This window comes from Balearica regulorum, chromosome 1, assembly GCF_011004875.1.
Source record: "Balearica regulorum gibbericeps isolate bBalReg1 chromosome 1, bBalReg1.pri, whole genome shotgun sequence".
Classification (NCBI taxonomy): domain Eukaryota; kingdom Metazoa; phylum Chordata; class Aves; order Gruiformes; family Gruidae; genus Balearica; species Balearica regulorum.
In genome coordinates this window covers 33,478,019-33,490,758 of record NC_046184.1, presented here as the reverse complement: position 1 = coordinate 33,490,758, position 12,740 = coordinate 33,478,019, and the positions used below count along the sequence as shown (strand labels likewise).

Sequence of the window (12,740 nt, the reverse complement as noted above, 5' to 3'; positions counted from 1 at the left end):
TTATTGGTCCAGTTTTTTAACAATTTGAAAAGGAGTTTTTTTTCTTAATTTTATAGTCAGTTTATTTTTAAGAAGAAATCCAGTTAGAGTCTTTTTCTGGGAATTATATGCAATCTGTGCTGCATGGTATCAACTATAACCTCTTACACACTTTTATTAAATTTTCTACTCAGTTAGGAAGTAGAGTTTTCTATTCCTTCTAATGGGTTCAGTTAGAAATATTTCACGTTCCTGCCTGGCCTTAAGCAAAATCCATTTTATTTTTATGGGGTTTTATCTGTGAAAAATGGTAGTACTAACAGCAAACACTAAGCCCAGGTAGTATGAGAAAACAATACAAATATCCCAACTAATGTCTAAAATGGTGTTACAGGTAGAACAAAAGTAATCTTATTTTCTTTTTAGAAACAATGCAAACGCTTATGGTGCACAAGCACAGAAGGTGTTCACAAGGGTTGTCGTACTCAGCACATGCCTTTGGCTGATGGAACAGTTTGTGGTGTGGGAATGGTAAGCCTTCATTTGTTTCTTGGTACTTGTATATGGCAAAATTGTTGATGTAGATAAGAAAGGCCAGTGCTTACTGTGTGGTAATACTGTTCCTGTAGCATACTGATTGTGTGAACCGTATCTACCTGACTTTACCTGCAGTTTCTGTTAGTCCTGTAATGTGGTGACATAAATAGGATAAGTTATCTGTTCAGAATAATTATAAAAGTTTACAGATATCACATTGGTTAAAAATAGGTGGAGGACCTCAGAGGAAAGTTGCCATCTTTCTTTCTGTTTGAAAGTTGGGATTTTTCTTATCAGTAGTGTTCTAAAGTTTAATTTACTGGAAACAAGACATCCCAAATGTTTGTCTTGTTGAGGCTGTTTCACTGAACCAGAACGAATAAAGTATGAGTGACTTAGATACAGGAGTACACTTTTGGAAAGAGAGAGTCTTTGGATTAGAATCCTGGTTTCAATAGATATTTGTGCATTGCATCTGTTTCAGACAAAATATGAAAGCATGGATCAGTACGTCTTCACCTACTCCACTAGGTGCCTTAACCACACAGAACTCAGTCATATACTGTCTTGCCTGTTGTAATGTAATTCAGGATACTTGGATCTGTTCAGTGCTAAAACCCAGGAGCTCTCTTCTCACTTATACCCTAATGCGTAGGACTCTGCCTGGCTGTACGAGGTATGGATTTGACACACAAAAAAGAAGAAATGGAAGCTGGACTTCCTATGCCCTGCTCATTGGTGTATTTGATAAAGAATGTATGGGTAATGAGAGTGCAGCTTACTACTTCCTCATCCGGCAGGTTGTTTTTGAGTGCAGATCTTGATCCTGTATCCTCCGAGGATATAACCTGTCTTGGGTTGTCCATAAGGGTCATGAATGTCTAATTAGTAGATATAGTCAAGGCACTTGCAGAACCTTGATAGAAACGGAAGTAGTAGTGGAGGCTAGCTGAATCCAGAGTTATCAGTGAAGATTTCAGGGGTTTAGTTTTGGATTTTTATGTAGTTTGGGAAGTGAGCAGAAATTAGGCACTTGACTTCTCTGCTGATTGAGTCTTTGGCTTCTCTGTGTCTCAGTTCACCACCAGCAAATAGAATTATTTTCTTACCTGTCAGGGGATTACGAGAAAAGTATTTCAGAGATTTTTGACATGCTCAGATATGACGGTGATTATCTTAAGTATGGCTGGTTTATTATGTTGAACTACTTTTAATAGTAGTGTGCTTTGGCAGCTTCAGGGGTTGTGGGAGCAATTCTAATTTTTTACCTTTTGATAGTTTTATGGGTTCAAAGATAATTAAAGAAATATCTGGTCTAATTTGTGTGTATAATAGGCTGCTACATTTCACTCAGTTATTACTAAATTTTCCCCAGTAAGTTTTAATCTTTACAGATTGATTAGGTTTGGTTTTTTCTTTTTCTGTATTTGGTAAGACAGTAGCAGTGAGGGATTCGAAAATACTGTCTTAATGGATAACAATTTAGTGTGCAAACTGTCTTAAATGGTTTCTTTCCCTCTTGCAAGATTAGGAAAAGTTATTTGATGGTTGCAATGGAAGCTTTGCTTGATTAAATCCTATACATGTGGCTAGTATTATAACATTTAACTCATTTTCCAGTCAGTCACTGATCAGAAAGGAAGTTCATCTTTATATAAACTTCATGTGTAATCTTTAGTTCCATTGACTTGACTCTAATTTGCCAACATCAGAGAATTCTTTTATTTAAGAATACAAAAACCTATTTTATGCAATTACTGCAGTGAAACTAGTTTTGTCTAGGAAGTGAAGAGCTAGTTACAGTCATTACCTCTGAAAGATGTAAGAAAGAACAGCAGTTAATCTGACAACTTGTCATCTGTTCCTGTCTAAGGGACAGCTCCTTTCAAGCTCAGTCAGCAAGTTTTGTTGATGTTAATGGGAATAAGACATCGTGACTAATAATTGTAATTAATATTTGCTGGCAAGCTAAATAAATAAATTTATATTTGGCATTTGCAGCATTATTGCTGTGATGAATACAGAGAAGATCCATTTAAGGCACTTGTAATTTTAGTATCAACTTTTTAAGCTTGAATTTGACACATGAGTTTATTTTCACAGGAATCTTTAGTTTTTCTTCAGGTTATGTGTCTGATTGGTGGTTCTTGCTCTATGGACTACTCTGACAGTCCTTGTATCTTTCCTTTCCCAAAATACAAGATACAAATCTAATACTATCAGAGACTCTCAAGTGAATAAGCAAACAGCTTTTCCTGAGTGCCTGCACTTCCTAATCTTCTTGCCGTATGCAATCTATCAGCATGCACAGATTTTGAAAGAGAATTGTTTTGTATGTCTTAAGGTGCACACAGTTGTAGAGCTCAGTGACTTCTTAGTATATATAATATTAGTAGGTATCGGTGGCATTTTCTCAAAACATTAAAGGGAAAGTGCTGCCTAACATTTCAGTGTCTTATAGAGAATAAAGAAAATACTTTCTTGGGAATTTGAGCATTTCCTATATTAATTCTATAGAGTTAATATTGTTAATTATCTAGAATTAATATTACTAAAACAGAAAACTTCAGTTTGCTGTCTAGTCAAATTTCTCTGATCTGATCAAACTGTACTTTGTTCGTCCTACAGTTACCTGCAAAAATGAATTATATGTGCTTGTTGGGCCTTTGCTGCGGTATCTGAAAACTTCTCTTTTCTTTTTATATATTCTGAGTGCTTAGGTCTGACAGTAGCCTGTAAGTAGCAATTCTGCTGTGTCCGAGAACAGTTTCTCACTCCATTGATATTCACGTTATGTCTCATCACTTCAGGTGCTTTTTCTTTGCCTGTTTGGCTTCACAAAGATTCATGGGAGGTCTAAGCTTCTGCTAGCTTTTCTAACATCACACAGACCTTCCCTGAAGCAGATGATGCAGCCTTTAAATTATTTGGCCTGATTGATATTTCAGAGACAAAATGATAGTAAATATGCCTAGACATGCCATATGTAAACATTTCCTAGTTTTGCAGTGGTGAATTTCTACACACCATAGGACTGTACTAGTCATTGTTCGAAAGTGTTTCTGTGGGTTTTTTTGAAAGAGATATTATTAAATACAAAGGTATTCATTTCTGGTCTTCCTAAATCCAGTTATATGATGTAACCAGAATATAAAGTCTTTATTAAAATGTTATTTTTATTGTGTAATGAGGCACAATGGCATGAAAAATATTAAATACTTAATGCTTTTTCATGTCTTGTCTGTGTAATCAAAGTTACCATGGGATTACCTTCAGAATTAAGAACTATGCCGTATGATTAGGTGGAGGTAGCCTGCTCACTGGATACCACAATGAGTTTCCTATATACAGGTGTAATTTTTATTGCTATGGTATGAACTATATGGTTTTGATTTAAAACATAATAAATCACAATAAGGAAAGCATTTATATGCTGCATTGAGGACCAAGATACGAGAGGAGGCCCCAGGTACTAAAAGATGTATGAGAGAGTTATTTTCTATTAGGACAGAAACTGGAATGCTTTAATTGGCCTGGTTTCTTTCTCTTAACTGTCATAATTCCTGTTGCCGTCACATTCCAGGTAGGAACTAATTTGATGGATGTTTAGGAAATGGGAATGACTTAGTAGATCTTTTTGCCCTGCTTCCTCTTAGGTTTTCTTGTTGCATTCTAGTCAGAAGTTTCTTTGTGCTTTGAAATTTCTGCAGACTAGCAGGCTCTCAGTATTGTCTGTTTGGATTATATTTTCAATTGCTTACTTTTCTTTTACTATCAGTTTCTTCTATTTTTTGGGAGACTAGTCTGTTCAAGGGTTTCTATAGTGAGGAATTTACTTGCAGTTGTACTCTGGGATAGTACAAAAGATTTCTCCTCACCTTGAGCATAGGAAATTTTGGTAGGGTTTTTTTTTCCCTTTCTTTGTGAAATTCCAAAAAAAGAAGTGAGTTTGGGGAGTGATTCAGGTTTTAGCATGGTGAATATCCTTGTTCAGATTAAAAAAAAAAGAACCAAACACAAAAAACCCCCAACAAAACAAAACATAAAATAATGTTAGTAGGTAGAATCCCTAGATTCACTGGATTTGTTCATAATTCTAAATCTACAGGGTACCAGTTTTCACAGTGTGGTTGATGTAATTCACAGGAAATACTTAATCCCATTTTATGGTGGACCTAATTAAAAGGAGTACTAAGCTAGTAGTATTATGGAAAAGAAATGTCTACACTATTACGTGTAACCAAATTGGTTACAAGCCAACTGATACACAAACTCTCCTTACACAAATCGATCTCCCACTTACACCTGGCTCAGAATCATGACTTCTGTATAATGAAGTCATGCAGTTTTTAGCAGTGTAGTTTACATGATACTCCAGTAATGGTTAACTTACCTCTCGGAGTTGGTGATGCACATCTGTGCCAAAAAACCCACCTCCAAAGAAGAATAGTTGGTAAAGGAATTTATCTTTTAGGAGTGGCATTCTCAGGACAAGTGGGTTTTTTGCTATGAAAATAACAGCAAAAATACCCAATAAAGTGTCTTTTTTTTTTTTTTTTTGATGCTCAGAAGGTTGCACTCTGATCTTTCCTGGATTCCTGAGCAGTATACAAATATGCCCACGTTCCATTGATTCCTTGGACATTAGAAGGGAGAAGTAGAAGGTAGCTCTGTGGTTCTGACCCAAACTTTTCCATGTCCTGGAGCTGTCCCAGTGTTCTACATAATGGTAGTTTGCTACTTAAACACCACTGAAAAAACAAATGTCAGAAGTCTGGAAAAAGCTCTTTAACAGCAACAAGGAATCCACATGATACAAATAAGTTTGATTGTAAAGCATGTGCCTTGTGTGTGCGAGAGAAATGTTTATTCCTTTTATTCACTCTAGATGTATATTAAGCTAGTGTCTCTAAAATATCTAGAATAGCTATCGAATAAATTAAGATTTCATCCTAGTCCCTTTATAGCCATGTAAGGAGAGGGATACAGGGACAATTGAATATGTGAATGCAGACCAAGAAAGGATTGCTTTGATCAGTACAAGAAGTACCAGTCACTGATTCTGAGGTATGTTTGCTGTTCTTCAGTTGTAGGTTACTACCCATGTATTGATTTCTTTTAAAAATTATTGCACTGCTTGGCTACCTCATTAATGTAATACATGAAGATAGTTAATCTGAAAGAATAATTCATTATATGTACATATATATATGTAAAGTAAGTATAAAAAATTCAGATGGATTTTAACAGACTTGGATGATGGGGGATATGCTAACCATCTGGGAAGCAGAAGATCATCTTCTGAACTGTAAAAACAGAGTAAAATATATTTAAGGTCTCAAAGAATTTTTGCGATAAAGTGGGATTTTTGTGAAATACTTTTATGATGAGATGAGGTTTCAGAAAAAATAAAAGTTTTCTGTGGGAATATTTCAAGGGAGAAATAAAATATGTAGATTTCTTGCAAGAAACAAATTGAAAATGTTGAAAAAATTATTAAAATATTGTGGGGTTTGTTGATAATTAATGTCATCTGAGTAATAAATGTAGGCTTGTCTGAGAATCCATGCTACAGAGATAGAGACCTGAGATACTATAGTTACAACTTCAGTTAGACGTTTCTCTAAGCTCCATTTTTTCAATTTTATAAAGTTATTTTACTAATTGCTCTAATTTCACTGTTGTTATATGCTCTAGGCTCCACTTATTATCTTGGTTCCTTGAGCAACATGCTTTCTTGACTGTGTGTAGTGTAGGAAGAAGCCAGAGAGCAGACATAGGTCTAATGTGCAGCAAAACGTTTCCTTACATCCACTTGCAGCAGACAAGGCAGAGGGAGGTCTGTAGCAGTACATTTATTGAAGGGAATGAATGGGAACATCCTGTAGAGATAAATACACCCAGAAACGACAGCTCTGAGGTTTGTGGACTTTGGCATTCACCTGAGTGGGTGTTCTTATCTTCATTCCCTGCTTATGGAGTTATGTGCTGAATTTATGTAACTTCTAAGATTCATACTGCTTTCTCAGCTCTGTGTGATTGGAATCTACTTTGTGACAGTTTGTGCTCAGACCTCACCTACAGGCCAGGAGCTGTATATTGAACTGGTCTTGTGCTGCAGCACAGTGTTTAGCATTTATCTGTTTTGTGCTGCCAGCATTTTCCTTTCATGCAATCAGTCCACTACAATTTTCTCTTCCTGTGCTATTCACTGGCTCATAGTCATTCTCAGGGTGCTGTCTAGATATCAGGAGTGAAGAAATCATATTTTATAAGGCAAAAAGAAATCAGAACAATAAAACTGGATATTTGGAAGACAAAATACAGACCATCATGTCCACTTCTGCAATGCTTTGTCCTTTTAATTTTCTCCTCATACTTGTCTTCAGTGTTCAGTCATCTTCTGCAAGGCTACACGGGGCTCTAACGCATGAAACTGTGTCCTCATACACCGAGCAATATTTCAATTCAATATTGGCCCCAAGATCTTCAAAAACCATGTGTATCTCTGGGAGTAGTCTGGAAAATACAGGCAGTAGGAGTGAACTTGGAGTCCTTTTTCTGCTGTGGGTAATACCAGTCTGTGTATGAAGTACTTCATTTCAGAAGAGTTCTAGTCCTGGTCTGTGTGCATCTGTCACTCTCCTTGATTAGTTGAAATCGAGCATAGCCTGGCAATTAACACTTTAATAATTTCTTTCAGAATTGTTTTCCTGGAAATTAGCAAGTTCAATAAGCTATGGGATAAGTTGGAAGTACCTAAAATCAGTTTATCAAATCAGTTTAATCCATAGTCAAGAGTCAAACTTCTTATTATAAGCAGGTGATTAATAAATGCAAATCTGGATATCTGTAGGTTCATTGATCCCAAATCTGAACCATTAACCCTCCCTCTCATCTCTGAAGATACAATAATTACGTGTGGATTTGGGTCAGAATTTCTGCCTTTTTGACAAAACCCCAGCTGTTGACCTTAGCTAGAGAAAAGTTGCTGTAGCCAGTATGTTTGGAATTACAAGTGATACCCACTTTACATGAGGCATGCATTATATTTGCCATAACAAATGTAAGGAAAAAAAATGTTAGCAAATACATTTAAATTTATGAAAGTTCTGTGCATCATAGTATTCTCAGTGAAGCAATGATACAAGCAAGCACAGAGAAACATCTGGAATGCGTCTGGTGCCGGAGTTTTCTACTGTGACTTCATCGCGTTGCTTCTGTAGGAATGCAGCAGAGTAATAGCTGAGACAAGTTTGTTGAATAAGCTATTAAAATCCCAGATGTGAACATGTGCTTTGCATTTTTATGGATCAAAATAATGCTGTTGTGGGTATAAAATTTCATTTTACAACTCTGTCTTTTCCTGAAATCTCCCTTCAAGTTACTGTAAATGTTTTTGTGGGTGGAAGAAGAACCTAAACTCTAGGTCGCTGTCCCATATTTGGATGCAGTATTCAGTTTGTGAAGTGGGATTTAGAATCTTCAGCCTATAGTAGTAAAAATTATTTCCTAAGATGCTAATGACAGGTCTTGGAAAGGCAAGGTCTTAATGTTTCCTTGTATTTATCTTTTACATAGTTTTACATAGTGCAGCCATCTTTTATTTCTACGTACTAGATGCTAGATAGTAGAAGGTTAGGGTACAAAGGTACCCTAAAGGCATGTTGGAAAAAGTAATAAAAACTAACAGTAAGCACTGCAGTGAGAAAATCATGTGTGGATACGCAGTGAAATAATGGTGTCTTTTTGGTGTTAAGTTAAAGCATTAGTCTTAGCATCAAGCAAGTGATGATCCGGCCAATTTGCTGGATCATTTAAATGATTGTATGACAAGATAGATCTAGCTTTTGTTCTGTATTTGCTTTGGGCTTGAAAATCACCTTGAATGGTCATATTCTAGAGGAAGGATTCAGGGCTTATTATTAAGTCCCATGTGCAAGAGTCCGTGTGATGAAGAATTATACAAGCAGGCAATTTTATCACCAAGCTGGATTAGGAACTCAGGCAGAACACAGAAAGGAGGATCTGATTGTGTGACAAATTCCTATTTTGAGAGCAAAATGATTGTTAGCATATTAGCATAAGTATCAATACACTAATTAGGAAAAAATTACTTCTAGGAATTATTATATGCAGTGATACAAACACTGAACAACATTTGAGTTTTGGGTCATTCAGGTGTATTCATAAAGATTGCACACATCATTTCTCTGTGTTCAGCAAAATTTATGTTAATTTATAGTTCCTACAATAAATTTGTAACATAATAACTCTTGAGAAATTTATGCAACATTTAAATTAATTTTTAAAACTAGTAGAATCACAGAATTATTTTATCTTCTGTGTATCAGAGGTTCTTAAATTGTGCCAGAAACTTTAGTTACCAAAGCCCTTCTAGACTTTAAGGTAATTTGAAGCTGGTTTGTGTCACAGACAGCAGAGATGCAAAACCTAAGCTTCCAAAATAACAAGCAATTGAGTTGATATATTCTGTTCTGATGATTCTAATGGCTGATCCATGTATGTACTGCAGGGGATGATGGAATAAGCCACTCCCTGTCAATGTAACTAGGAGAAGCCCTCCTGACAGCAAACCTAATGATCAGTCTAATCCTGAGTCATCTAAAATAATGAATTCTCTCTATTGTGTATGAGCACTGACCCCATGTATTCCATCTTGCCCAGTGTATTGTCTCCAGATGTGGGGAGTCTTTGATGCTTCAGAGGGTGTTTGGAGTCAAGGACAAAGTTGAGGACATGTTATCCACATAGATGTCAGCAGGAAATATAGTGCTGACATTATAGTACCTTGTAAATATTCTATTTTAGTATTTGCACTCTTCCACCGTGTTGTGATCAGATATACCACTTGGGATTTTCTAAACCGTACAAGTGAATCAGAATTCCAACTGCCATAAGCCATCAGTAGGATTAGTGCTGGTAATTCCTGCAGGTTCTTTGGGAAAAGTCACACATGCACCAATCATTCTCATTTAGACTTTTTAGTTATGTACTTTTTGAGTAATCACTGAAGCGGACATATATTTGCGGAGTCAGGGACTTAGATAATAAATACTTAGAAGCAAGAGATTGATCGCTTGGTTCTTCTGAAAAAATAGTAATTACAACTTTCTATAAATGCCTGCAGTTTACAGATATGGGGTGGTGAAGTCTGATAACTGACATGACCACAACAGAATAGTCTTGCAGTCTTTGTCATCTTAATAATGTAAATCCCAGCAGATGAAATGAAAATTTATGTAAGTTTTTAGTTCAAAATAGGTAGTTCTTCAGCAGGAATAAAATCTAAAGTAACACAGTAGACATTGCAATGTAGTATCTTGCTCTAAGAATTATTATTTCTTTAAATATTAATTCAGTTTTAATGGTAATAGTAAATTTGTTAAATTAGTAGTCAATATAAAATTATAGTAAAATATAAATAAATAAAAATATAAAATATTTTACACCTATGGTGTAAAATATCCGGAGTTTAAACTTGAATCTATAGCATCATCTTGCTTTAGCATAACCAAGATCTTAAATGCGTGAAAATTTGTGTGTTTTTCCCAAACAATCCCACCAGCTTTTTTAGCTTTTGGGGTGCTCAAAACACCCTGAATTTCTTGCTGGTTTATCATCATACCTTTTCACTTTTTGTATCAGCATGAATTTGCAAATTAAGCTGGAAGATTCTCATACACACTAGACAACTGTAAATCTGGTTTCGAAGTGTGTGTGTGTAAACATGTCAGGAATTCAAGATCAGAATTTTGAGATACTTTTATAGGCATTTGAATAAAGTGACAAGACCTAAAGATATATTCAGCATCCAGAAGCTTTCATAGACAGCAAAGAACTCTAAACAGCATTTTTGAAAATATGACTACTGGGTAAGACATCTTAAAGGAATTTGAACATTTTAGAAAATGCGCAGACCCAGATTTAGAGCAGTGAGCTCTTTCTGTGCCTAAAATATGCAGTAGCCTTTTGCTTGACTTAAAAAATTTTATTTTTTTTGTCAACTGTACAGCACTGCCGCCATGGAATTTGTGTGAGCAGAGAAATGGAGACGCGTCCTGTAGATGGAGAATGGGGACCATGGGGACCTTATAGCTCATGTTCAAGAACTTGTGGAGGTGGAATCAAGAGCACCACCAGGCTGTGTAATAGACCAGAGTATGTTTTTTTTATTGTGTTTTACATTACTGCATATTGAAGATATTATGACATAATGGATTGGTTCAAAACAAAATGAAGGTATTGTGGGTTGTGCAAACTAGCTCAAAGCACTAATTAAAAAAAATATGCATGTTTCAGCCATGCTTGAAAAGAGAGAGAAGTCTACAGACTCTAATATGCAGAGAACTTTTACGTTACTCTTGTCTCTCAACAACATCATTCATATTTATAGATATTCCTAAAGACTTATTTTGGCAGGGTCTTTTTTTCTAGCTTTACTCTAAATGCTGAAGGTTTCTTTAAATATTGAGATGCTCTCTTTGGAGTAAAAGCTGCAAAAAGAAATAGATGTATTCCCTGGTAATCTTTTTAGAGAAACACTCGATTTGCTTTGACTTAGGGCTTTTTCATGACATTACCACCGGTAACATCCACAAGGAACACTGGTTACAGCAGAGTCATTTACAGCTTACCTCTATAATGAGAAGCTTCCATTGACTGAATAATTCAATGTGGGTTTCATTCTCTGTAATAAAAGTCAATGAGAACTTTACCCATAACTTCTCCAGAAGCAGAATCATAGCAGCAGCCTGGGTAGTTTCAGGGTTTTTCTAGAAAGTCATGTCATCTTGATATTATCAGTGGGATAAATGAACCTCAGTGAAATGACCCCAGGTTTTTTTCTTTTCTCTGATGAGTAAGACGCGGTAGACTAGATTCCCATTAGATACGTCTCTCTCAGTCTATAGTAACTGATAGTATCAATATGCCATTGATACATTCTTTTTTCCCTCCCCAAGAACCTACTAATACTGAATTATTTTGTAGCAGGGTTTATATCAGTTAAGAAATGTATTTTAGACTTTACAGTAAATTGGGCATTTTCTGCAATTTTTCCTTTTTAGTTCTTTTGATCCCCAAACTAAAACTGATACTAGGACTACAGAAAAGAGTGTCAGCTCCTATCTCTGTCTTCTTTCTTTGTTACTCTGTAAAATAATAATTTCAAATTGCTGAGGGAGGTGCTGCTTCTGTAAAACTAGGGCTGTAACCTCAGCTGAATTGATAAAAGCATTAAAGTTAGTAATGCTTTTTCCCAGGCAAAATAATTATGACTATAAGAGAAATAAGAATGTAATAGTCATTAATAAACATCAGTAGCTTGATTACCACCTACCTCAGCAGTAGTATTTTTGATGGACTTTTTATTTTCTTCCCTTTGGTATAAATGTATGCACAATGCAATAGGAGGAAAGAGTGGGGGGGGGGAAGTCAGTAACAGATGGCAGAACACTGTGTGAGATTTTCCCCTTTAGATCAGTGGCTCAAGCCACTTTTCATGGAAAAACAGCAGTTTTAGAAACTCAGTGTGTTTTACATTTACCTTCTTGCGTTAGACCAAGAAATGGAGGAAAGTACTGCGTTGGCCGCAGGATGAAATTTCGGTCATGTAATACTGATTCATGTCCAAAAGGCAAAAAAGATTTCCGGGAGCAACAGTGCTCTGAATTTGATGGCAAACACTTTAATATCAACGGTCTTACATCTGCTGTTCGCTGGCTTCCAAAATACAGTGGTAGTAAGTAATTATAATTTTTTTCAATTAATGAAATAAAAATGTTTCTTTAATTAAAGTTTTAAAACAGACAAGAAACCTGTTGGATTTTCTTTCCAGTTTCTATGAAAGATCGCTGTAAACTTTTTTGCCGAGTTTCTGGAACAACTTCCTACTATCAGCTGAAGGACAGAGTTGCTGATGGTACTCCCTGTGGAGCAGAAACCAATGACCTTTGTGTTCAAGGCTTATGCAGGGTATTTAAATCTAAACTTATTAATTATTAAAATAAATTTTAACAGATGGTAAAGTAGATATTAAATATTAATCCAAATAACCATTACTGAAAATATGTAAAGCAAAGTGTTTTTAATTTACTTAAATTAATTTTAATCCCTACCAAATTAAAGATTTGGAAATGGAGGCAATTAAATGAAGAACATACAGTTGAATCTGAAGACCCGCAGTCTTTCCTCATTAAGCC

General features: G+C 35.6%; 1 protein-coding gene across 3 annotated transcripts in view; it reads left to right on the top strand.

Moving 5' to 3' along the window:
- Positions 1–12,740, top strand: part of ADAMTS20 (ADAM metallopeptidase with thrombospondin type 1 motif 20) — a 105,347-nt gene that overhangs the window by 34,741 nt on the left and 57,866 nt on the right. For all 3 annotated transcript variants that reach the window (XM_075744984.1, XM_075744976.1, XM_075744967.1), the window contains exons 11-14: positions 406–510; positions 10,553–10,698; positions 12,099–12,280; positions 12,377–12,513. In XM_075744984.1, the coding sequence (XP_075601099.1) occupies positions 406–510; positions 10,553–10,698; positions 12,099–12,280; positions 12,377–12,513 (570 nt within the window). The remainder of the gene's footprint in view (positions 1–405; positions 511–10,552; positions 10,699–12,098; positions 12,281–12,376; positions 12,514–12,740) is intronic.